The 27,865-nt window shown below is 42.7% G+C and overlaps 1 protein-coding gene across 1 annotated transcript; it reads left to right on the forward strand.

The window, feature by feature from the left end:
* Positions 1-27,798, forward strand: DCAF4 (DDB1 and CUL4 associated factor 4). Its single transcript, XM_068254110.1, has 14 exons — positions 1-157; positions 2,006-2,100; positions 4,221-4,306; positions 6,512-6,666; positions 6,767-6,849; positions 10,215-10,317; positions 10,453-10,596; positions 14,138-14,187; positions 17,266-17,342; positions 20,224-20,319; positions 20,430-20,527; positions 23,674-23,853; positions 23,988-24,102; positions 27,399-27,798. Exons 2-14 carry the CDS (start codon positions 2,033-2,035, stop codon positions 27,605-27,607), a joined length of 1,464 nt encoding a protein of 487 aa, XP_068110211.1. The 5' UTR covers positions 1-157; positions 2,006-2,032; the 3' UTR covers positions 27,608-27,798.
* The last annotated feature ends 67 nt before the right edge of the window (positions 27,799-27,865 follow it).

Raw genomic sequence — 27,865 nt, forward strand, 5'->3', positions numbered from 1 at the left:
TGTGTTTCCTGCCGGAGGAATGTGCAGCTGTGTTGTGCTGGCAGCGAGGCAGTTTCGGTCTCAGCATTGCTTTCTGTGGCCGCCCAGATCCGTCTGTGGGAGAGAATTCGGTGCCACGTGACTCCCCGCACGGCCAGGAGCTTCCTCGCCTATCTAGGTAAAGTAAACACAACCGGTAATGAAGTGTGCAGCTGCAAATCCTCCGGTGTGGTCAGCTGCAAGGGATACACACCTACACAGTATTCTGTTCCTCATATTACCACCCTCCCCCATTCGCCTGCTATTACTCCCTCCTTCCTTACTGTCGTCATCCTCTTGAGTTTTCATTGAACCCCTTTTAAAGAGGAGCTTAATTAAAAGCAAGGTTGGCTGTGCTGTCCTCTGACTTTTTGGGGTTTTTCTTTTTTTATGACAAAAAGCTAAACAAAAGGGTTTTTAGTGTTTTAATTTTAGCGTCCTGTAGCTCCTGTGTTAGCCATCATTATTCTGTGTGCCTTCATTACACCACCTGTACCATAGCGCCCAACTATCCCTCTTTATTCGGAGGGACAGTCCCATTTTGGGAGCCCTGTCCCTCTTTCCTCCTGTGTCCCTCTTTCAGGACTTTGTCCCTCTGTCTATATAAATATATATATATATATATATATATATATATATATATATATATATATATATATATATATATATATATTTCTATACTAAAAATGTGTTCGATTGACTTTATTCCCATCCTATAAATTGATATATTACTAATTTTAAAATGTTAATATGAAGAAAAATAAACCAGGATAGAAAGGACCAGTGTGGCTTGAATTATAAAACATATTTTTCTTATGAATTCTTTATGGTATGTGTGATTAGTGGTGTGTCATGGGGCGTTGCTTAACCACTTAACGACGTTCGAGCAGCCGTTCCATGTCAGTTCACGGAGGTGTGTCTCCGTGAACAGCCTGCGAGCCTCCGATCGCGGCTCGCAGGCTAAATGTAAGCACGCAGGGAAATAATCCCCGGTGTTTACGTCGCATGGCGCTGATGTTGCAGCAGCGCCGTAAAGGAGATCGGCGCTCCCCGGCTTCTGATTGGCCGGGGATCGCCGGCATCTAAAAGCTGATGGCTGGTAGAAGCCCCAGGTAAGTGAAACTCATTTTTTTATTTTGCTTGGACATTCCCTTTAACCACATAAGGACCGCAGCCGTTTTGCTAGATCTGTGCTGCGTGGGCTCTTCAGCCCGCAGCACAGATCGGGTAATAGGCAGGATGATTAGACTCCCCCCACCCCCCCCCCCCCCCCCCCCCTTATTTCAGTTTGAAATCTATTGAAATTCGATCTGATGGCATTTTTTTGCATGCTTGTTCAGGGTCTATGGCTTTTAACGTATTAGAGGCAGAGGATCAGCGGGATAACCAGGCAACTAGTAGTGCTTGAAAGGACATGAATATGGCAGCCTCCATATACTTGTCGCTTCAGGTTCCCTTTAAAGGGAACCTAAACTGAGAAGGATATGGATTTTTCCTTTTAAAATAATACCAGTTGCCTGACTCTCCTGCTGATCCTGTGCCTCTAATACCTTCAGCTACAGCCCCTGAACAAGCATGCAGATCAGGGGCTCTGACTGAAGTCAGACTGGATTAGCTGCATGCTCGTTTCAGGTGTGTAATTCAGCCACTATTGCAGCTAAAGAGATCAGCAGGGCTGCCAGGCAGCAGGTATAGTTTAAAATAAAAAAATCCATATCCCTCTCAGTTTTGGTTCCCTTTAAGTTGCAATATCATTGATAGATTCTTTTGCACTTTAAATTAATTTTATCAGCTCTCCCACTGATCCACTGGCCCACGCATTACTGATGGATCAAATTGATTTGGGACAGTTAATCAAAAGTGGTACGTTTTTGTGGTAAATTCTGATCGGATGAGCAGGAATGGTGAAGCACCTTTGACCTCATGGTTTATTGCACTACTCTACTGCTTTAACTTTAATTTTATCAATTTCTTCTGATGATTTTAGAGTCCGTTCCCATTGGAGGACAAGAAGATGGATCCCAATAGAGAGAATAATCATAAGAGATGGAGGAGGAATTCATGGAGGCACTATAATAGACGGTATATACATTGATTTCCCTTTCTTTTTCTCTATAAATATGTAACTGCAGAATGTCAGAACTCTTGGATGCTTAGTTACTAACAAAGATCATGATTAGGGCTGGTTCACACGGGCGTCTGCTGAGCTTTTGCTTGGCATTGCGTTCAAACGCCAGCGTTTAAAAGCTAGCTTTTGAAAGCTTTTGAAAAGCGTTCAAGGCTAGCAGTTCTGGTCTCTGCTATTGTTTCCTCGCGTTTACTGAAAGCAGCATGTTGCTTTTGAGACTAGACGCAACGCTGGGATCTACTGCCAGGCTTTCATGAAAGCCTGCAAAAGCCAGCTCTAAACGCTCTCATTCACTTGCATGGGATGGCAGTAGATCCCAAAAAACGCTGCGTCTGAAACGCTGCGTTAAACGCCACAAAAACGCCCGTCTGAACCAGCCCTTACTTCACCAAAGTCGAAAAGGAAATGTCCGTTTATGGTTTTTTTCCGACGACCCCGGGAGGCATCTTCGGAATTGTTTTAAAAAGAAAAAAAAAGTTCAGTTGAAATGCCTTGTTTGAGTAAATAATTACCTTCATACACACGTTGGTATCAGCTGCGCTGCGTAATAACTTTATTAGGCTGACACACATGGGGGGGGGGGGGGGGCAGGGGATGGAGCTTCAGCACGCGAGCAGGTGCCGGCCCCTGAATACCAATTCCTGCTGGACAACTTGCCCTGCACATGTGTATGAGGCAAAAGGCAGCCATACACTGGTTGACACCAGATAGACAAACAGATCCCTCGCTGGTCAAATCTGATCAGAGAGGGATCCAATGGCTGCCCATACACTGCACACCGATTTTGAATCTATTTCAGCATGAAATCTATTCACAACCTGTGGAGCTGCTGCTGCTGCCTGCTTGCTGCCCCCATTTGCTCTCCTGCTGGCCGCATCATTACATTACCTGTTCCGCCGGCGCGAGTCCCCGGGTCCTTGCTTTCCCTTTCTCCGACTGGCCGCCTTCTCCTCACTTCCTGTCCCATCCTGTCAGAAGTGGAAGTTCAAACAGTAGAGCGCCCGCTAATGTTTGAACTTCTGCTGGTCACAGGATGGGACAGGAAGTGACGAGAAGATGAAGAAGGCCAGCCGGAGAAAGGGACAGCAAGGACGCCCGAGGACTCGCTCCGCCGGAACAGGTGAGATTATGCGTCGGTCATCGCCGAATCCAACAGCGCTAACGGCGAGCTCCCGACCCGCCATCGATTGAGCAAAATTTTTCCCCTGGACAGATCGGCAGGATTGATTTTGGATGGAAATCTGTCAGCGTTTGCGTTATCGATTTACCAGCAGATTCGATCACAGTGATCGAATCTGCTGTATATCGGCTGGAAATTCAGTTAGTGTATGGGCATTTTTTAAAGCGGACCCTAAACTCTTGCACAGCAGACAAGGAACAATACCAGTTGCCTTCTAAACAATACCAGTTGCCTGGTAGTCCTGCTGATGTTTCTGGTCACTAGTGTCTGAATCACACACCTGAAACAAGCATGCAGCTAATCTTAAAACGGAGAGGTATGGCGCTACTCAATATTGCACTGTCTCAAAAGTAGCGCCATACCTCTCTGTCTGTTTTGTTGTTTAGAAGTGAAAGGAGGCGAACCTATTACTGTGAATATATATTGATACTTATCAGTCCTGAAGCAGTGGGCATTTGTGTTGTGAGTAAAATGCAGCTAATCTTGTTAGATTTCTGCATGCTTGTTCAGGGTGCAGAGGCGCAGCGATTTAGCAGGACAGCCAGACAATGTGCATGGTTTGTCCATACGTCTCTCAGCTCGGGTTTCCTTCTAGTTTCTGCTACATGGCTGAATTGTTGTATTGCTAGAATGAGGGAGATCGTCACATGAAGGAATATCCGGCATGTAGCAGCTCTTATTTTAACCTGTGTGATACGACCAGTCGCGCAGAATACATACCCAGGGTTATAAATAATAACTCTCACAGGTGAATCAAGAGAAGACCGCACACTCATACTGCAATTTGAGCATCACAGTTTCAGGCTATGATGTTTTAGCAAGACAGCAACCTGTCACTTAATACAGATTGTCATAAGATTCATTTTTACATTGTAACTATTTACCTTTTATTAGGTATGAATCAGGAGAATCAGAGATGTCGGAGGCAGATAGTGCATCAAGTTCATCCTCAAGTGCTAGCCAGAGTTCTTCAGCTCCAGGTAACAACCCTAATGTTAAATCACAGTAATTCATAGAAACCAGACGGATTCCTATTTCCAGTAAATGATGCTGCTCACTGTAAAACATGCCATTAGATGTAAACTACTGCAGTATTCATACTTACCTGGGGCTTCCTGCAGCCCCAAGCTCCCTCGCTATCCTCGTGGGCCGCTCCCTTGTCCTCTGGTTAGCTTTTGTAATTTGGCCAGTTGTCATCCACTGTAGTACTGTGCAGACGCAGAACGCTCCCAGCTACTTGAGCGCAATAGGGGAGCATGTGCGGCTGGGCTGCGCATGTGCAAAGGAGCGCGACTGGCCATTTTACAAGAGCTCACTGCAGAACAAAGGAGCAGCCGGGGAGGACGGTAGGGGAGCCCTGAGCCTGCACGGGCCTGGAGGAAGCCCCAGGTTAGTATAAATGCTGAAGTAGTTTACATCCCAGGTACACTAAAGGGAACCTGAGGTGAGGGATACGGAGGTTGCCATATTTATTTTCTTTTAAACCAGTTGCCCGGAAGTCCTGTTGATCTGTTTGGCTGCAGTAGTGTCTGAATGAAACACCTGAAACAAGTATGCAGCTAATCTTCTAAAAAAAAAAAAAAAAAAAAATTTCTACTGGCAGACTCAAAGCACTTTAGGGTTGCAACCACTTGGGGCTCTACGGACGGCCAGGATCACTAGGGAGCCTTACCCAAAGACTCCTTAATGTTTTACATACTGGCTTGAGCTGGTCAAAGGCTCAAACCATGCATCAAAGGCAACAGTCTTTACCTTAATCTAGTCATACTTCAGCCAGAGGACCTGATCTGCATGCTTGTTCAGGGCCTACAGCTTAAAGTATTAAGGCCACGTACACAGTGGCGGGGTATAACAGGTGCTTTTTATCTTGGCTTACTGCACTTCAATGCATCACCTATGCAACGTTATTAGTGCGGTGGCTGCATTGCGCTATAAGTAGTTGCAGCATCATAACGCACTGCTTGCAGTTCATTAGGGATAAATGCATGCGTTAATAGTGTGTGGGGGGGTGCACACTTTTAATAATCCTGGACAGGTGGATGCGTTACCCATATAGCCTGTGGGTGTAACGCTTCTGCCCTGGGCTCCAGCCGGACCACAGCAGACCATCAGAGCGAACGCTACACTGTCTGCTTGCCCTGGCTGCCCGTGGTCTGAAGTCAGATGGGAATGGAGTCTTACATTTGTGTGGTCATGTGTCTAAATTATGTGTGCAATAAATGTGCATCAGTTAGCTTTTTTATTCACATGCACTTTACTTTTTTGCGAACCAAGCCTTACCCTGAGGGCCGGTTCACACTCTGCGCTTGATTTGCGGGCAAAATCTCGCGACTCAGCGTGATTTGCACTTGTGATTCCCGTTCAATAGAACGAGAATTTCAGAGCAATGGTCCCCAAAACGCTGCATGCAGCGCGTTTGCAATTAATCAAAATCGCAACCGCTGCAGTGTGAATGTATCCAACAAAATATGGGAAGTGGAAAACCTGGAACGATACAAATTACTAAGGACTCTCCCAGGAGAAAAGTTGCTGAGTTTTATTAATTACACCTAACAACAATTTGAGTTTGCAAATATATATCTTTTTTATTTTATTCTTATTTTTTATTTTTTTTGCTGTCAGATATGCTTTCTATAACTTATTCGTGGGTTATAGGCAAAAGTAAAAAAAAAAGTTTAGAAAGTCAGTTTGTTAAACAGTGTTAATGGGAGAAATTTTATTTCAAATTTCTACTGCACAGGCATCCTGTTTGTAACGATGCAATTAGGCACATCCCTGGTGCTGTTTCTCACCTTTTTGCTACTTGCGGAGGAGCTTGTTATGGCCAATAAATGAAAAACCTTTTCCACTTAGTCAGCTACCAGCCAACCGATCATGGCCATTTCTTTCAGTGATAGGGCAGGACACTCTCACAACTCAGCTAGTCGCACAATGATGATCATTTGATCATCATTATTCAACAAATCGGAAGTGGCGGCCAGATGTCAAACTTAACTGCACACTTTACTGGTGTTCGGTTAATTTTAAGCTAACTACTGTGATTTACAGTGTTTTGAAGAGTTATAAGGCTGACTACTTTCTATTGTAGCTTTTTAAATAGGCCCTTTAGTTACTACAGTTGAATATCATTTGTTTCATGCAGACTGTTTTATCACTTAGTAAACAGGTGTCTTTACATTTTCTAGAACTACCCGGGTTTTATTATGATCCAGAAAAGAACAGGTACTTCCGCCTGCTACCAGGACACAATAACTGCAACCCTTTGACTAGGGAAAGTATACTGCAAAAGCAATTGGAGCAAAAGAGATTGCAGCTCCTTGAAGAAGACCAGAAGAGTAAAGTGAGTGTTCTATTGCATTTACAGTTGACATTATTGATGTGAAGTATTCCCAGCTCTGCAATTTAATCACTGAGAAAACTTTGTTGTTGTTTTTATTCAGAACGCCACCAGGCCAGTAGGAAATGCGACCTTGCTTGTATGGAAAAGAGAACTTGGGTTGATGCCATTTGAAACTTACTGCAGGTGGGAGTAAAATGATTCTTGAAGATATTTTCTCTTTTTAAATGTTAAATGTTGTACTTTGATATATGCCTCCTGTGTGGCACATCACGGCCAAATGTGCAGCCCCCAACCTGTTTGCTACGTGACCCATGTTGTGAGCATTAAGCAGATTTTAAGTGGGAAATTCACTCACATACATACCTATGTAGAGGAAAGGCTCTAGATGCCATATAGCCTTCCCCATCCTCAGTCCACCCGCGGTTTCTGCACCGCCCCTGGTTAAAGTTGCTCATCCCCCAAAGTCTATAGCACTCCTTGAGCAGCCTTTGGAACTACCTGTGTCCCCAAGTATGGACATAGGATGGATGTGTTCTCCTTTGGGAAGTGAGTAGTCCTGAGGAGTGCAAAAGAGATTGACTGGACAGGCTGAGGACCGTCTACATGGTTATATATGTATGCAATACAGCAGGAGCATCGCACTAAAATACAAAAATAAGTGTAAAACCAGCCTGCTGGATCAGGTAGCGTCCATTACCTCCTCTCCCGACGCTCCTCTCTCCTGCAATCCATTGGTTTCCGTTTTGTGACCTTTGAGGTCACCAGGCTGGAGAAGCAGCGTCTGTGCTTTCTCCTGAGAGCACAGTGCTGATCCACATGAAGAGAGTGGCTAGAGGCGGAAGCAAGCAGAGAAGAGCCTGTTAGAAGGCTCTGATAGGCGGTGAAGGGGCATTACGCAGGCATTCCTATCCTGCAGTCGGACTCCCATTCCCCGTTGGTTTGCCGACATGTGAATGTTGGCAAATTCAATGGGGACGGTGGGGCGTGGAGAGCCGTGAGGAGGGCACACAGAGGCATGTCCTGCTTTTTTGGGGGATTTAAAAACCGCCTTGGGTGCTCTTTAAGGTAGAATCCGTTTGTTATAGCACTGTGCTTAGTATCATCACTAGGGGAGATTTATCAAAACAAGTGCAAGATGAATATGAGTAGACCTGGTCCAACTCAGGAGTAGAATTTACTCAGTGACTAATCAGATTTTTGACCTGCTCAACTTCTATACCGTTTCTGCTTCAGTTTTTCATATGCTAGGTTTGATGATTGTTCCTCACAGTTTTACATTCATTGTGTCCAGTTCTTGTAGCAGTTCTTATTCTTATCAGAAGTACCTTTCTTTCTTTCTTTTTTTTTTTATTAAAATGTTTTTTCTAAGTATTCCGAATCTTGCTATAGTTAATAAAGGAAGGAACCAAGCGCAAGGGGACAGATTCATCAAACTCGGTGCAAGGAAAGTGAGAGCAAAACTGGTGCAAAAGTGAAGCAGTTGCTCAGAGCACCAATCAGAATCCTTGTTCTGGACATCTGCTCCCTTTTTGCACCAATTGTGCTCCACTTTTCCTTGCACTGATTTTGATGAATCTGGCCCAGAGATTTAATGTTTTCGATTAGCGGATAGCTGCTGGTGGTCTCTGCAGATGACCTGCACACCTGCAGCAGAAGAACCTGGATTCATCCCAGATAAGTCATATAACAGCAAAAAGATATTCTGGGAAATTGACCTGGATCTTAGGAAGGAACCATTTATTTCCGTACATTATGGTATCGAAGAACAATTGGTCAGGTGACACCTGGTCTAGGACAAAATAGCCCAAAACATTAAAGAAGGTTCACGGTCAGTAAAAAAAAATTAAAATCCAAATCCACTTACCCGGGGCTTCCTCCAGCCCGTGGCAGGCAGGCCGTGCCCTTGGCGCCGCTCCGCAGGCTCCCGGTCTCCTCCGGTGGCGCACCTGGCCAGGCCGGCTGCCAGGTTGGGCTGTACTGCGCAGGCGCAGATTACCTTTAACCACTTCACCCCAAGGCGGTTTTTACCTTAACGGACAAGAGTGATTTTCACCTTTCAGTGCTCATCCCTTTCATTTGCCAATGGCTTAATCACTACTAATCACAATTAAATGATATATATATATATATCTTGTTTTTTTCACCACAAATTGGGCTTTTTGGGGTTGATATTTGTTTTCAGTAATTACTTTATTTTCTATGCATTTTAAAGGGAAATACAAGGAAAAAAAAAATGAAAAAACACACTTAATCCAGTTTCATCCCCTATGGTTTTAATATAAACACTGCTACTGTGTATAAAACCCACACATTGTATCTGCCAATTTGTCCTGGTTATCACAAGATTTTAATTATGTCCCTAGTACAAAGTATGGTGACAATATATCATTTCGAAATAAAGGTGTACTTTTTTTTTCACAATTTGCACGTGCACCCGCGGGAGCGCACGTGCACAGCGGCAGCAGCACTGTCTGACTTATAAAAACGTCCTGGAGCCATTAAGAGGCTCTAGCAGGATGTTTTTATAAGTAAGGTTGTCATAAAGTGGTTAAAGAGACACTGAAGCGGAAAAAAAATTATGATCTTATTTGTATGTGTAGTACAGCTAAGAAATAAAACATCTGATATATCAGTCTAATTGTTTCCAGTACAGGAAGAGTTAAGAAACTCCAGTTGTTATCTCTATGCAAAAAAGCCATTAAGCTCTACGACTTTCAAAGTCGTGGAGAGGGCTGTTTTCTGACTTTTATTATCTCAACTGTTATTGAACTTTTTACTTTTTCTCTGCCAGAGGAGAGGTCATTAGTTCACAGACTGCTCTGAAAGAATCATTTTGAATGCTGAATGTTGTGTAATCTGCACATATTATAGAATGATGCAATGTTAGAAAAACACTATATACCTGAAAATAAAAATATGAGAATATTTTCTTTGCTGCTAATCTTCTAGTAATTATTCATAGTACACAACCAATTCATTATATCATATATATTTTTTTCGCTTCAGTGTCTCTTTAAGGTGTAGTTATCACAACTAGCACAGGGAAAATTGGAGCAAAAGTCATGTGACTGGTCTCTTTGAGCAACTGCTTTATTTTTGCATCAGTTTTGCCTGGCACTGGCTTTGATTAATTTTCCCCTTTATGCAGCTTTAGGCTTCATACACATGCTAGATGGTTCTTAACTGAGAAGGCCAGTTGGGTCCTTTTCTGCCGTGAGGAGTGAGTGTGTGTTTTCCATGGGCGAGCGATCCTGACTGCCGCATCATCTCGTCTGATTGCAAGCCGAGTCCATTGTTATACTCTCCCTACTCTGCTCCGTTCTGCTCTTTCGTGCACTTTACATGGGTCCCAGTCCGATTTTAGGCAACCTTCATGGACTTGCTGGGGCTTAAGAGAACTCCATTTTTGTAAATAAGCACAGTGTTAAGACGAGATACCATACAACCTAAGCACCAGCTTTATTATTGAAATACCCTTTAGATGTATACTATCGTCTAGATAACGGTGGTATTGTTATACTGTAGTTTCTTTCTGCTTTACATTCAAGGCGTGTCCATGAACTGAAAGCAAATTGTATGCAAAGAAAGAAGGTACAAGTTGTTGACCCGCACCCTTTTACGCTACGATCAAAGAAATATAATTTTATTTTGGTAAGTAAATGCTTTTAGGATGTAACCTATATTCTCATATGCCATACATAATAAATGCTGTCTGTGCTTGCATAAAATATTTTTTTTCTTTTTTTTTTCTTTTTGTATAACATGTTCTCACTTACTGTATTTCAGCCAGATTCAGCGTGTCAGAGATTACTTGCAGTGCATGAAGTTGAGAGTGGTTTCTCTAAATATGGTTTTCTGAATCTTAATGGACTGTGGAAAGATGCGCCTACTGTGCAACATGTCGTCGATTGGGACTACACAGATTTACAGGTATTCTGGTCTGCAATTAGAGGCCTGATGCGTCAGACTGTATTACACCTTCAGCACTGATTTTGGGTGTTTTCTAGTACTTCTCTTTATCTAGTTGCATAACTTATTGTAGCTAATAGTTTTTCAGCAAATAAGAACACAAAATGTTCCGGATACTAGTGGTATATATCTTCTGTAGTCATACTTTGTGTGCCCTTGAGTGGGTGGAGCCTGATGACCCCTGTTGCTGGGTAGATCCCCCTGGTTGCTGGAGTTGGCCACTCGTCTGAGTTTACCAGAGAGACTGTAGTAGACCTGAAACACTAGCACAGCGATGTGGGAGGGAATGAAAATAGCTTAAAAAATGCAGTAAAATAGCAATGTAAGTGTATCAGTTTTACAGGTTCATAGAGGAATCATATGAACTCACTGAACGCTTGGATTACACTTTAGCTTGTTCCACATATTTTCCCTGGAGATCAATGCACCATTGCCATTTCTCAGCAGTGTCTGTATTGCTTGATGAAACCAATTCTTGGGGTACTTGTGCACAAACTCCCTCACAGCTGCTTGTTAGGGCAGGTTGAAATTGGCGTCTCCCAACACATCACAGGCGATCTGTTAGCTGTCATTGATCAGTTTTTATGCAAGTTGAATCATTATCATTGTCAGTGTTTGATTCTGCAGGACTGCTTTTCCCCTTACAGGTGCATTTGCACCATGAAAGCATCTGTGGTCGTGTTATTTCTTTTCATATTGAAAACTTTTATTCAAGAAATTACAAAATAATGTACAGGAATTTGCAATGCAATATCAAGACATTAATAATAATAACAATCAAGCCAGGGGATACTAATAAAGCATTGACTGTATAGAGGTATTTACCATGACTTTATACATACTGTTTATTTACAGCTATATTCCCCAAGGATTAGGGGGGAGGGGGGGGGGTAGGCCAAATGCCACAATCGCTGCTTCTTATAGTTGTATATACTCAACGCTGACCGCTTCAATTATTAAAGAATCACAAAGTACCCCTAATTGGCCTACAAACCCAGCCTGCCTCTGACCAGGTTGAAATCTGTCACTTCGGGTGTATTGGATGTTTCAAATGTCTGAGAACATAATCTGTGGGCAAACACGATTATTTTCCAATTAAGTGTGGCGCTCATCTGATCTACCCATTACAGGGTTGATGAACTCCAGTCCTCAAGGCACAAGGTCCTCAGACATTTTTGCACAGCTAAAATTAATTGATGGGACAGAATCAGGAAAGGAAAAAGTAGAACACATCTCTCCATTTCTCAGTCCATCCTAAACACTGGCATGGATGTGGCCCTCGAGGACTGGAGTTCGACACCTTTTAATGTCAACGAACATCAGTCCAGAATTGCCTTGTCAATTTATGAGCCTGGAACAAAACTCTATTAATTGCTGTCTTTCTCCACCTTTTACAAATAATTTTCTGATCTCAAGAAACCCCTGCCTTAGTGCGGGGGAAGGGGGGACTATAGCAGGACTCTTTATTACACTACCACTTATTACGGTGCCGCTTTTTTTTTACGATCTTCCTATTCTATTGCTTTTTATTAATGTGCTCCTTAAAGAGAGTCTGAAGTTCCAAAAATACCTGTTTTTACTTGTCAGTTTTCTTCAGCATGCGGTTTCAAACTCTGACAAAATATTGAACAAAAAAGTGTTTTCCTACTTGTTATAATCCATACAATTATCATATTTACTTTTGTGCACAAGTATTATAATTCATTTAGAAATTATAACTTCCCAAAGTTCACTTTATTTACTTTGAAAGCTGCTGGTGCATTTTATTCATAACTGTTGTATTTCTATTGTAAATTCAGCCAGCAGTGATTTTTGACCTGTGTTTCACTTCAGGACTCATTAGCATAAGTTGCTGCACAGCCAGAGAATGTTTACTTAAAGGGGCACTACATAGAAAAACTGTAAAATTTAAAATATGTGCAAACATATACAAATAAGAAGTACATTTTTTTCCAGAGTGAAATGAGCCATAAATTACTTTTCCTATGTTGCTGTCACTTACAGTAGGTTGTAGAAATCTAACAGAAGTGACAGGTTTTGGACAAGTTCATCTCTTTATAGGGGATTCTCAGGGATATTTTTAATTTCAAAAGCACTTAGTGAATGGCAGTTGCTCTGTCCAACTGCCAAAAAACTGTGCAGGGAGCAGGGAAGCTGGCCAGCATCATTGTTTAAAAAGACTCTGTAACAAAATCTTCAGCTTTATTTATTATATCCTATAAGTTCCTATACCTGTTCTAATGTGGTCTGTCTTACTGCAGCCTTTCCTAGTTGCACATTGGCTGTATTATCTCTGTTATATAATCTAATCTTCTTTCTTTTTTCAGCTTTGTCGGCTCAGGCAGGAATGTGCTGCTCTGCTGTGATAGGTAGAAGTTATACACACCCTCTCCACACCCCCTCCAGGCACTGTATGAGTCACAGACTGAGCTCTCAGCCTATCACATGCTAGTTAGCAGCCATGTTTTTTGTTTGTAAACACTGCCTATAACTGACAATTAAAAGCCAGGATTGCAGCAGGGAGTGGCAGAAACAGCAAAGAGGGGCCCATGAGAACATAATGAATAGAATGGTATGCTTTTTTATAGTAAGAATTTTAGAGTACAGATTCTCTTTAAATCCTTTTTAGGGAATATCTTTATAAAGAATAAAAGCCTTGCTGAGAATCCCCTATGAAGAGATGGACTAGTCCAAAAACTGTCACTTCTGTCAGATTTCTACTGCCTACTGTAAGTGACAGCAACATAGGAGAAAAGTAATTTATGGCTCATTTTACTCTGGAAGAAACGTACTTCTTATTTGTATGTTTGCACATGTTTTAAATTTTACAGTTTTTCGCTGTAGTGCTCTTTTAATTGTATTAAGTAAAGAATGTATACAAAATATAAGCTTATCACTAGTTCAGAAGCAGGCTGCCCCTGCAGGAGAAAAAGTCAGTCCTGTGATGTAACCCTTTAAATGCTGTTTTAGAGCAAAGAAGAAATACTGGGTTATATTCCACTTTAATGCCATAGCTGAAACGCTGCATCCAGGTGGCGGAAGGCTCATTTAATACCCCTGAAATCCCCGGGGCAAATTTTGGGGCTCCTTCCTGGTGGAGGCAGAGCTTAGGGCTGTGCCTACTTGTGTCAATCTCAGTGGATCTCCGCCTCCTCCCACCCCTCTGTCGTCATTCACTGAGAGGGGTGGGAGGAGGCGGAGATCCGTGGAGATTGACGGGCAGCAAAATCCACGACCTGGAAAGGGGGTATTAATTGAGCGTTCAGTCGCGGGGATGCAGCGTTTCAGCTATGGTAATAATGCTGAAGAGAACTGACAGGTGGTAACAGGTATTTTTGGAGGCTTCAGACTCTATAATATTCATTTTTCTGTTTGTTTACAATTGGAAGAAAACAAATGGAAATTTGCACCCCAGGGTAGTTCTACATAATAATTCTTGCAAATGCCAGATGAACATGGTTGTATAATATATCTCGCCTAATGAGTTTATTTCCCTCTGAAGGTGAACGATGCATGCTGGGCCACACTCAACGAACCGGACTCCCATATCCTGTATCCTTTCTCAAAATAAGCGAAATTATCCTGAGTATTTTCTTGCTGGCTGGCAGTTAAAAAAGGTATTTTATTGACAAGGTGTAAAAATATCACCTAGGAGAAAACTCAGGAGAAAAAGTTAATTGCATATGTGTACAGAGCTTTTATGTTGGGCTAAAACTCTTTCACGGACCGAACCCTGTCTGCTGTCCATTACAGTGATGGAACGCAAAGTCCTGACATGCACGTTTTTTATTAGACACCAGACGGAAAATGAGCATGACATAGATGGCACGCATCTGGGACATTTCAACTGCAACAGACTACTGTAAACATTTGCTGTGTATGGGGACAACAAATCCGATGTCACCGTCCATGGCACGAGCTTGTAGTAGTGTGAACCCAGCCTAAATGACACTTTCGGTGCAGTGGTTTGCAGTCGTACAGTAGTGTAACTCACTGATAACTAATTAGAGTTGTAAATCTCTGCATTGCTGATGGAATACAAATTTGATTGCATGGAACAAATAACAAGTTCAATTGTTCAAGATTTGCCTGACTGGGAGCTGAGTAACAATACAAAACTATCTTTAAGTAACCGATGCATTTTTAACTTTTGAAACCAAAATCAGACTGCGGGATTCCAATTCCCCCAATTTAATATACTCTAATTTTAATATATTTAATACACTAATTTAATATATTGCTAATATAGCAATGATATTTGTCCAAAATCAAATTCAAGATTAGGACTATAGAGACAATCACTTATCAGTTTATTTTCACTTTTCACAGGTTTTCTTTAAATAAAAAAAATAAAAATAAAAATATCTGCATGGGTTTAGACAGGCAATGTATTTTAATGAATAGAGCAGATGACTTGTCCATTTCTACTCCTTTTAACCTCCCTGGCGGTACGCAGTTTCTGAAGCTGCATCCGTGGGAGGGATTTTTTGAATTTTTGTAGCTAGCACTAGGCTAGGTACCATTGTCCCCCAAGTCCCCCCGCACCCTTCTGATCCCCCCCCCCAATCGCCGGCGCTATATGTTACCTAGCTGCGATACCGCGAGAGCCGCAGCCTCCCCAATGATTTCAGTTGTCGCTATGGCGACGATCGGACATGACGTCTGACGTCATGGATCCCGATCCTCCCCTTAGCGAAGTCTGGAGCTGATTGGAGAGGCTGCGCCATCACGGGGTCTGGGGGGGGGGGGCTACGTATAACGGGGGCGATCAATAAAGAGCGGAGGGACTTGGGGGACAATGATAGCTAGAGAGGTGCTAGCTACAAAGGATGAAACCACTTTTATTTTAAAAAAATCCCTCCCGGGCAGAGAAATCCTCTGCGGCAGCTACCCAGAGTGTAGCTCTGGGTTACCGCCAGGGAGTTTGAATTTCATTCATGCCTCCTATTACCTTTTTGACGTTAGAATTGTACTGTTAGCTAAATGTCATATTCTGTGATTCAACATACGTCATTATTGCACAAGAGGAACTCAGTTACATAGTAAGTTGGGATGAAAAAAATGTCCAAGTTCACCCAGAAGAATCCTGAACCTGCACATGTCTTAAGTTAATTCAGGGGAAGGCGAAAAAACCTTACAAGGCCTGGGCCGATTGGCCTTGAAGGGAACCTGAGATGGGGGGTGTATAAAGAAAATATACATACCTGGGTTTTTCTCCAGCCTGATCGCTCCCATGTTGTCCTCTTCTGCCTCTCCGTTCGCCCACAATTGGCCCCGGAAAGTTATTCGGTCTGGGGCTAACTGCGCACGCACGGTCCAGCCGCGCGTGTTTTCCTGTCTCTCTCCTGCCGCCAGGAGCTTTCTGCACCTGCGCAGTACTACAGCGCAGAACCCTCCTGGCAAAGGGCGCGAGACAGGACAGCGCGCCTGGCCGGACTGCGCATGTGCCGACTAGAGGAATTTCCGGGGCCACTTGCGGGTGAACGGAGAGACAGAAGAGGATGGCGTGGGAGCAATCTGTGCGGAGCGGGCTGGAGGAAGCCCCAGGTATGTATATTTTCTTTATACTCCCCTTATCTCAGGTACACTTTAAAAGGGCAAAATTCCTTCCCAACTCCAGATGGCAGTCAGACAAATCCCTGGATTAACTCTCCCAGGAATTACCTAGCAATTATAGCCGTAGCTTCCCTTCAATGCAAGGAAATCTTCCAAGCCCTCTGTCTGTCTTTTTCTGACCCTCCTCCCCGACACAGTTGTAGCACCTTTAGGCGACGAGCGTGCTCTACATTCTTGGGGGCATGAGAAGGCGTACCTGCGTGGCTCTTTGCATGGCCTAACTTGCTGTGCCTTTTAAATTTGTCAAGTAGACTTTTCTACTGTCATCATAAGTCAGGTGCTGCTTGCCCTGAGCACATACCCCTTCTTTCCCCTGTACAACAAACATACTGTCATTTATTCTTGCAATCGTTTTGCAGACCGGACTGCTCTGCTCTTTTAATTGATGTGATTGCTGTGATTGGCTCACAGCACTCACAGGGTCAGGACTGATATACAAAAGTTCTGCAGTCAGTGTGACAGCAATGTGAGTGGGTACAGTGATGTGAGAGCAAGCAGAGATGATTGAAATCCATGCCCTGGCAGGAATAACCGCTCCCAAACAGGGCATAGATTTCCATCAGTGTGGTCCAGAAGTGGTTAAAAAGTTTTTTGCAAACTGTTTTCACTGCGGTTCCATTGAAAAACATTACTAAAAGCCAAAAATAGCTTTTTAAACCATCAATGTACATTATCAGTCAAAATGGTGACTGGATAGTGTACTGACCAAAGCTCAAATCCTGGCTGCAGCCAATTACCTATTCACTAAGGAGTACCTGGGCAAGACTCTAACGCTCTAGGGTGGCTTACAGAGCGTGCTTGTAGTGCCTGCAGCTCCAAAGCGCTTTGAGACCGACAGGAGAAAAGAGCTATGCAATTTTAACATTACTATATTAAATATAAAATAATTTGCAGGGCTGAGCATTGTATGTCTACTCCGGTTGTGTATTTAATATCATTATAATTTCTCACTTAATATCTTTATAATTTCTCACTTTTTCACACTGGCTTAAATACTCCTTAATGATATTTCAGTATCTCTCTTTTTTTCAGGCAAGGGACAAAAAATTGCATCAACCTTGTACGAGCTAATCGGTCCCCCGATGATTTTGGTAACTGTTTAATCTGCGCACGATCAGATAAAACACCATTACAGAACATGAGCCATTGAGCTTACTAAAAACTCAGCGACATGGCCATTGTTTTAATCTGGCCACAATTTTTAATGGGATCAAATAATGATGTGCATGTGTCTGATTATTTGTTTAAACATATACTTGTGTTTGACATTCAGCTCTTTAACATTATTTTTATTTATGTAGTGCCAACACTTTTCTTGGTTCTGCACAGAGTAAATAAAATGGACAGTAGTTTTAGACAACAGACCACAGATATGTATATAGTTCAGCACACTGTACTGTACAGTGCACAGTACAGTAACGAGTACAAACCACACTCACTGGCCACCTTACTACGTACACCTTGCTAACACAAATAGCTAATCAGCCAATCACACGGCAGCAACTCTATGCATTTAGGCATCTACAGGTAGTGACAACAGGTGGCTGAAGTTTAAACAGAGCATTATAATGGGGAAGACTGGATACAGGTACCTGTGAGACTTAAAACTGCCCCTATGGGGTACTCACCTCGGAAGGTGGAAGCCTCTGGATCCTAAAGAGGCTTCACCTGTCCTTTTCTGCAATCTCATTCCAGCTGTAAGACCCTCAAAAGTCCGCATGTCAATGCCTATGTGCCAACTCCATCCGCTTTGTTTTTATTCGGGCCTGCACAGTAGAGCGTACCTGATCTGGTCCAGCTGTTGCTGAAGAAAGGCAAGCGGGACGGAGCTACCATGCATGTGCAGGGAGGCCACAGTTTGGAGGCCCAGTGCTGGAACGAGACTATGCAGGATAACGTGGGAAGCCTCTTTAGGATACAGTTTTAGACAACGGATCTGCTTTAAGTGGGATTGAATGTGGCATAATTGTCGGTGCCCAAAAGGCTGGTCCGACTATATTTTAAAAATGACTAATCTGGGATTTTCAAATGCAACCATTTTTAGTTCACACTGTGGTATGAAAAAAAGAGAAAATATCCATTGAGCAGCAGTTGTGTGGATGAAAATGTCATAAGTAGATTGGTTTTGGGAGATCGAAAAGCAACAGTAGCTCAAATAGCCACTTATTACAAGCATAGTCTACAGAATACCATCACTTAACACACATCATGTCAACCCTTAGCAGATGGGTCAGGCCATCTCTATCAACCATTCAGGCTGGTAATGATGTGGGGAACATAATTGGCACACTTTGGCTTTCTTTAAATTTAACCACTTAAACATCCTATTTTTACACTATTAGTGCCAATAGGTAATTGATGTAAATGTCTATTTACATTGTGGTTAAACTCCACAGACTACTTGAGTATTGTTGTTGACCATGTCCATGCATTTATGACCACAGTGTACCCATCTTCTGATGGCTCCTTCCAGCAGGATAATGCACCACACCAGAAACCTCAAATCATTTCAGGCCTGGTTTCCTGAACCTGACAATCAGTTTCTTGTAAGCCAATGGACTCCACAATCTCAATCCAATATGTTTGTTAAGCCCCATCTAGACGGAGCGATCCGGCGGCTAGGCTAGCCGCCGGATCGACTCTTCCGCATCCCTGCCGCGTCCGCGTCGGATTCGAGACCCGCTCGTCCCCGCCGGCGCCGCTTATCTTCCGCTCGATTCCCCGCTATTGTCCGCTCGCGGGGGTCGAGCGGGGAATTGGCCGCGGTGAGATCGGACCTGTTGGATCTTATCAATCGAGCCGCATCAGCGGCTCGATTAATAAGTAAGATCGGCACGTGTAGACCCAGCTTAAGACAAAAGGAGACAATTGAGAGTCCTTGATAGTGCAGTGTGTTGAATTAGACAATATCTGATTTAAATATAGTGAAATGGTACTCAAGACACGTTACCAACAAGGTAATCACTGTATTGGCAGGTGAAGAGGGGGAGATTAGACCCGACCCCACTCGGGTTAAGATGTCACTCTCTGTAGATGTTGTGTTCCTTTTTTCTTACTCTGCCTAAAAGAGTTAAATATTAGGTATGCAAGTGGCTGACTCAGTCCTGACTCAGACAGGAAGTGACTACAGTGTGACCCACACTGATAAGAAATTCCAACTATAAAATATTTTCATAGCAGAAAATGGCTTCTGAGAGCAAGAAAGGGGTAAAAAAAAGGGGAATTTCTTATCAGTCCAGTGAGTCAGGACTGAGTCAGCCACTTGCATACCTGATATTTAACTCTTTCAGGCAGAGAAATAAAAAAAAAGGAACACAGCATAGTTATTTGTGTGCTAGGCACTGTACATACACGTCTATCTCATCATGTCACATGTCAGTTCTGGTATCCTTTAAAGGGGAACTTCAGCCTAAACAAACATACTGTCATCAAGTTACATTAGTTATGTTAATTAGAATAGATAGGTAATATAATCTCTTACCCACCCCGTTTTAAAAGAGCTGGCAAAGGTTTGTGATTCATGGGGGCTGCCATCTTTATCATGGGGGCAGCCATCTTTTTGGTTGAAAGGAGATGACAAGGAGCAGGAGACACAGTTCCAACTGTCCTGTGTACTGATAACCCCTCCCAGCTGCACACGCTAGGCTTCAAATGTCAAATTCAAAATGTAAGGGGAAAAAAATTGCACCAAAACAGCAGAACGAGAACAACAAAATCAGAAATCCCATCATGCTTTGCACAGCATCAGGGGAAAAAAGCCCGGGCAGTTTTCTTCTGTGCAGCTAAAAATGAGGCTTGTATAAGAGAAACAAAGTTCTGATGCTGTAAAACTGTTTAAGAAACACCAGGCCTTTTCAGTGCTGCCGAGTCGATTTTTAGTCCGGAGGTTCACTTTAAGTGGAGTGATTGCAGGGCTCAGGTCCACTTTAATGTTCTTCACTGTGCTTTAAAATAATGTTTATTAATCTATAGATGGCGACCCTATGGTATGGTACAACATCAACATCTCCCACGTATGGTGCTGCTCTTGGTGCAATAATCCCCGACTGCAACGCACCTTTTCTGCAGGTTTGTAGCTTTTTTTTTTTTCCCTCTCCTTTTTTTTTTTTTTTTTTTTTTTTATTCATTTTTTATATTTTTAACATTTTTATTTCTTGACTTGTTTCCTTGCTCTGTAGGGCTGAGTAATCAAGTTTTGGTCATCAGTGCTGCAACAGATAGCCGGAGAACTTTTAAAACAAATAGTGATGTTTTGGCCCAGCAGTTTGCTTTAGAGGTACAGTAATTTTTTTTTTACTGTTACATTTTATATATTATACAGCTGAAATTTATCTTTACAAAACTGTACATGTCAGAGCAATCGCTGTGTGTGAGTGAACAGAGACAGCGGATAGCTAAAGTAGTAATTATCCCCCTTGCTTGGGACACTAATTACTCATCTTTGCGTAACGGAAGAGGACCTGCAGTAACATGCAGTTTTTTGGGATTTAAAGACCAGTTTGTAACAATGCTATACTGGCATTATTCTACACTTAACTGGTGGTAAGGCATCTTTTGTGTGCAGTTGAGAATTACGGCTATAACGGCACCCAGTGACTAATAAGGGCGCTGGAGTTTGCTGGGGCTCAGATTCGAAAAAAGGAGCTAATTCGGCTGCCGGTGCCCCAATTATTGCCCCCTCCCCCCCCCCCCCCCCCCCCCAGAGGTTTTGCGACAACTCAGATGGGTAATAGCATTAACACCACCCGGATGTTTACCAGCAGGGTGAGCAGTCTTTCGGCTTCACCCCGTGCCAAAATGTGTCACCGGCAATTTTGAATGTAAGCGATGTAAGATGATGCAGACTAGCTTTTTATATATATATATATATATATATATATATATATATATATATATATATATATATATATATATATATATATATATAATAATAATCTTTCTCTATATAGCCAGGTGTAGATGACAAGGCTAAAAGTCAAGCTTTTGTACTCATTAACACCATAGTTAATTCCAGAGTGCTGCCCTTTGCATCATGGGAGATATTTCTTAATTTTTACATTGCAGTGGAAGGTTAATAGCTTCATTGAGCTCCTGCAGCTGCATCCCCTGCAGCTAAGCTGTTTCTGTACTGCTCCGTGGCCCCATCTGTTCTGGTCCTGTGCCCCTTTGTATATGCATGCATGCGTGTGATCATGATATGGTGTGTGTCACCTCAAGGAAAAGCCACGCTGTTTGGACACTTCAGACCCACCTACTGCACAAATGCAGGGTATGGGAGTGGTTGAGTGATCGAATAAGGAGGGTGCAAGTTGGTGTGCATCATTTGAAAGGGTGTGGTCATGACGAGAGGCAGTAGAGGACCAGGCTACTTTTCAGGCATTCTGAAGCACCAAGAATAAAAAACAGGTTTTGGCTGGAGTTGCATTTAAAGTGAACCTTTAAGAACCAAAAAATAAATGTTTGATACTTACATCTGCAGAGGAAAGACTCTAGTTGCTCTTGGGGCTTTCCATGTCCTTTTCAATCCCACGTCTGCTCATAGGGGCCCTCTTCCTCTATTCAGCTGAGTGTATGAGTGTGTGCATGCGCAAAGGCTGTACTCGTACACTGAGAGGTGCAAAGCCACGAGAACACGTGCTAAGAGGGAACCTGCACAGGAACAGTGGGGTTGAGGAAGATATAGGAAGTCTCTGGACTAGGGGTGTCAAACTCAATCATGTAATAGCCCAAAATCGAAAATGTAGTCCATACCTTCCAACTTTTTGAGGTCAGAAAGAGACACTTAAGCCTCTAGCCACACCCCAACATACCCCTAGTCATGCATATCATAAAGATTTGATAAGAATAACGTTGTTTTATAATTCAAACCACACTGGTCCTTTATATCCTGGTTCATTTTTCTTCATATTAACATTTGAAAATAAGAAATGTATCAATTTAAAAGATAGGCACAAGGTTTAGAGCCAATTAAACACATTTTTTTTCAGTAGAAAAATACATCTATTTACATAGATCTGTACAGCAGTCCTGAAAGAGGGACAAATGAGGAAGAAAGAGGCACATTGCTCTCAAAAAGGGACTGTCCATCGAAAAGAGGGACAGTTGGGAGCTATTATAGTCTAAGTGGCGGGCAAATTTGTTTTACGATTTAACATTTATTGTACAGCCTCCAACTAAGTGGAGTAACTATAGTGAACATTGGGGCAGCTCCTCCCCCTTCTGCAGTGTAGCACAGGGGAACTATTTAATATGTACTTGCGCCAGTGCTGCTTTGGCAGAAAGCTCGAGATGAAATGTGGCCCAAGGCAAGATGCAAGCCTTCACGTCCCCATAGTCTTTTTGGTAAGCTTAGGTAGTGGTGGGAGAGTGTGTTTTACTAGACACATGAAGGGATTTGGATCCCAAGAGGGGCCCCAAGGTAATTTTGCTAAGGTCTCCCATGGGTTGTTGCTGCACTCCACCTCAAACTGACAAGGTTTTATCCAGTAACACTGTCATCGGTGTGCTCCCCTGAATAGGAAAGCATCGGTGTGCTGTGGTTCTTTTACTGTTTACAATGATGCACATTTGAAGCTCTGAAGGGCCACATAAAATGGCAAGGAGGGCTGCATTTGGCTCGCAGGCCTTGTGTTTGACATCTGTGATCTAGAAGTTTCTCTCTACTCTAAGGCCACATACACACATCAGACCATAGTCTTTTGAAAATGAAAGATCACAGACCAATCTTACCACCCTTCATGTAGTATGAGAGCCATGCCTACACAGTCTATTCTATGGAGCTGAACTCCCCATCAGAAAAAAAATCTTTGCAAGATGCTGCACACACAGATCTGTACAGACACAAAAGATCAGTATCTGCAAAAGATCTGTTCCTGCCAAGAATCCATTCCTGCAAATTGCAATGATAGTCTATGAGATCTGCAGATCATCATACACACATGATTTAACTGACATTCATCTGCAGATCAGATCCACCAGGATGGATTTTCAGATCTGCGGATGATTGCTTGATCTGCAGATGAATGTCAGTTAAATCATGTGTGTATGATGATCTGCAGATCTCATAGACTATCATTGCAATTTGCAGGAATGGATTTTTGTCAGGAACAGATCTTTTGCAGATACTGATCTTTTGTGTCTGTACAGCATCTGTGTGTGCAGCATCTTGCAAAGATTTTTTTCTGATGTGGAGTTCAGCTCCATAGAAAAGACTGTGTAGAGTATGGCTCTCATACTACATGAAGGGTGGTAAGATTGGTCTGTGGTCTTTCATTTTCCAAAGACCATAGTCTGATGTGTGTATGAGCCTTAAGTGTCAAACTTTTTTTTTCACGTCAACTCATTGAAGATACCTTTTTAGAATGGGTTTTTTACCTAGTTTTCACTGCGTTTTTGACTGGCATGTTTTTATTGTAATTGCAGAAAGTGCTGTTATTCAATGGCTGTCGCTCAGGAGAAGTCTTCTCTATAGACCTGCGTGTTCCATCAAGTTCACCTTCCCATTGGAAAAAGGAGACCTCTTTCAACCAGAGTTCTGCCATCACATGTCTGCGTCTTCTCCAAGATGAAAATTACCTCATGGTTTCTGATATGTCCGGAGAGGTATACAACTACTTACATCGTGTCATAGAACTTCTACCACACAAACAACAGCTATACAGTAGTTGCAAATATGTTCCTACACTTGCAAACATTGTATCTCTCAAAATATCAGGTCTGTTTTTTTTTTCATACAGATAAAATTGTGGGACTTGCGGATGGTGAAGTGTGTGCAGCAATATGAGGGACATAAGAATAGTTATGCTCATTTACCTTTGCATGTGAAAGAAGAAGAAGGATTGCTATTGGCAGGTAAGCCTCGCCTTTAACCTCCCTGGCGGTATGATTACTTCCAAATTTATTGTCAAAAAGCGGTGCAATTTTCCCTCAAGCTTTTAGACCCTAAAAAACATACTGCTAGATAGATCTGCGACAGCTCTGCACATTCCACACCTGGATCCGATGGATCCAATTGAGGATTATAACTCTGTGCTGTGGCTTTCCGTCCCGAGCCTGACTCGGGGTTACTGCTAAGGAGGTTAAAGCAGAATTAAAAATCTTACATATCAAATCTTCAAATAATCCTCCAACAGGGGACAAGTTACAAGTTTTGCTGCAGGAATTCTTGCCATAACATTCCTTTGTATCCAGCATGTCTGTAAATAAAGTAATTATTATAATTTATTATTTATATAGCACAGACATTTTCTGCAGCGCTGTACTAAGTATATTGTCTTGTCCCTCAGAGGGGCTCACAATGTAATCCCTGCTATAGTCATATGTCTATGTATTGTGTAGTGTATGTACCGTAGTCTAGGGCCAATTAAGGGGGGAAGCCAATTAACTTATCTGTATAAAAGGGAGGACATACAACTCCGTGCAGATATATTGCTCTGGCTGGGATTTGTACTGGGGACCCAGGGCTGCAAGGCAAGAGTGCTAATCATTACACCACTGGAGGGAAGAGTGGGTTTGTAAATAGACCTGCAAAGAGTTAGCAGTGGGGAATGCCCATATCATTAGTCACAGGCTTATTGAATAAGGATTCCATGGAGATACAATGAAAGCTTGGGGGCTGTGACTTTCTCGTTTCGACTCATTGGCCTACCGAAGACATGTTAAGAAAAGGATTCAGATGAAATGAGGCCCTAGGCATTTTGCTCACTGCTGATGGTCACCTGGCTTTTTTAGTTAGATTTGGTGGGGGCTAGCATCCACCAGGCTCCTGCACAAATACAATGCAAACTGAAGGAAAAGGTGGTCTACCTGAAGGTGATATCACAAGCAGAACCCACCTGCAGCTGAACAGCCTTACAATGTGTTTCATATCTGTTTCAGAGTCTATATCATCAGTGGGTTTATTCACTACCTACTGCTATTCAACCCAGTGGGAGGGGGGTTGAGTGGCACCTTAACCACTCCCCCTCTGGTGTCCTGATGGAAAAAAGGTGGTAAGTGGGAGGATGTCCACACCTCCCCCTCACAGAATGCTATTGACCGCAAAGGATGATGATGCTGATGTTATCCATTTAGTCGTTTCTGACTCTTGGCAATTCTACGGGTTAGCTCTCTCCATGCTGTCCGATTTTGTACCACTTCTGCCATTTGCCTTAAAGAGCAACCATGACCAAGAATTGAACTTCATCCCAATAAGTAGCTGATACCCCATTTTACATGAGAAATCTATTCCTTTTTACAAATTGATCATCAGGGGGCTCTGTATGGCACTTATTGTGGTGAAGCCTTTCCCACAGGAGACTGGGGACCATTTTCCTGTCAGTTTCCTGTCTGTGAACCTCGCTGCATTGTGGGAAATAGCTGTTTACAGCTGTTTCCAACTGCCAAGAAAGCAAGCGGCAGCTACATCACCTGCCAGCAGTAAAAATGTCACCATGTGATAAATGTCAGCATGTAAATCAAGGAGAGGAAAGCTTTTACAATGGGCAAACACTGCCTAAATCCTTTATACGTGATTATTGTACACTTTTTTTTTTAATTAGATATGGAACAGAGGCGCCAGCAGGATAAAAATTCATAAAACTTTTAAAAGTGCTTGGAGGAAGTGGTGGGTTTGCCTCCCAAAAGCAAACAAGAGATCCTGTTTTATATAGATTAACACATTTATTGTACGGTACCCCAAATGAAAATGCAACGCGTTTCGCAGGTCAAGCCCGCTTCATCAGGCAAAAATGGGGTCAACAGGAGATCTGTAGTAATGGATTCAGCGAATCATTTGGGGTACCGTACAATAAATGTGTTAATCTATATAAAACAGGATCTCTTGTTTGCTTTTGGGAGGCAAGCCCACCACTTCCTCCAAGCACTTTTAAAAGTTTTTTTTATGAATTTTTATCCTGCTGGCACCTCTGTTCCATATCTAAAAACACACTGTGTGCACTCCTGGTGGAGGGGAGTGCTACGCCCTATCTTGGTTTCTTTCTACAGAGAGCGACTTCTTAGTCCTGAGTAAGGACAGGCCTAATCTCCTCACCTGCCTTTACAGTGGTTGCCTGAATGGTAACCCATGTTTGTGAGTGTAATTTTTCTCACTTAAATCACTAAATCAACTATCTTAACATACTACACCATATTGGGCTCTCGGTTTTCTCTTTTACTTTTTTTTATGACATAATTTTCACTGGAGTTCCTCTTTAAGCTCAGACTGCAAAGGATAGGGGATCAATAAAATGAAATAACTTGCCTTTACAATATTTTTTTTTTTAGTGTGCTCTGCTTGCATAAAATAACTTGAAACAGTTTTACAGTATATGGTCCTGAATTGTAAGTGAAGTGGCTGGTTTGCAAAGCTACTTAATTGGGAAATGTTAATGCAACTTAAAAGCGGACCATACACTGGCCCGATTTGCCGCCGTTTCGACAGTAGATTCGATCACTGGGATCGAATCTGCTGCCAATCGTTTGCGCTACACGCCGAATTTCGATCCATTTCGTCCGATCGCTCCGTGCGGAAAATTACCGTTGATCGCCCGCGGGTAGGGAGTGCGTCGCTAGCGGCGTTCGAGTACCCGACGACCCGACGCAATAGAGCCGCATACATTACCTGCTCCGCCGGCACGACTACCCCCGGTCACCGCTGCTCCGTGTCCGCGCTGGTCTCCGGCATGCTTCAGTTCCTCCTGCCCGGCAGAAAGTTTAAACAGTAGAGGGCGCTCTACTCTTTAAACTTCCTGCCGGGCAGGAAGAAGTAAAGCATGCTGGACCTGGAGACCAGAGCGGAGAAGACAGCGGAGACCTGGGGACTAGAGTCGCGCCGGCGGAGCAGGTAATGTATGCGGGCGGGGGGAGCGGCGGCAGAATCATCACCACCACCACCACCACAACAGATTGTGAACGGTTTCAGGCTGAAATCGGTTCACAATCTGTTTGCAGTAAAGGTAGCCATATGATCCCTCTCTGATCAGATTCGATCAGAGAGGGATCTATCTGTTGGTCGAATCTGATGGCAAATCGACCAGTGTATGGCTACCTAAATGGTTGCATACAGTGATTTGTAGATAACTTGATGCAGGTATCTAATGTTATTAAAAGAACTGTGTGTGTAAGCTCATTAAAACTGGTAGTTAATCGTTCTGTTTCTTCTCGTTTAGTTGGTCAGGATTGTTGCACAAGGATTTGGAGCCTAGCAGATGCCAAACTACTTAGGACCATCCCATCTCCACATCCAGCATCCAATAACTCTATACCAAGTGTGGTCTTTTCTTCCCAATTAGGAGGGCCAAAGCAGATGCGTCCTGGCTTACTTATGGCTGTCAAGAAAGACCTGTATTACTTTACGTATAACTCAAATACCATGTGATGGATAGAACTGGAGTTGCATGGAGTCCTTTTACATCAACTTGTGCCTTTAAAGATTTTCAAGACAACCATTCTGATTCTCAACCAATTTTATTTGAATATTTGTAATGTTTACAAAACAATATTTTATATAATTACTAAAACTTTTAAAAGAAATGCTTGTTATGATAAAGCCATATTGTAGCTTTCAAAGCCTTATGTACTTCTCTGAATCGCTCGCAAGGCTGCATAATCCGGTATTCTGATCTCAAGGCAGCCA

This window comes from Hyperolius riggenbachi, chromosome 9 (assembly GCF_040937935.1).
Source record: "Hyperolius riggenbachi isolate aHypRig1 chromosome 9, aHypRig1.pri, whole genome shotgun sequence".
In the NCBI taxonomy this organism is placed as follows: Eukaryota; Metazoa; Chordata; class Amphibia; order Anura; family Hyperoliidae; genus Hyperolius; species Hyperolius riggenbachi.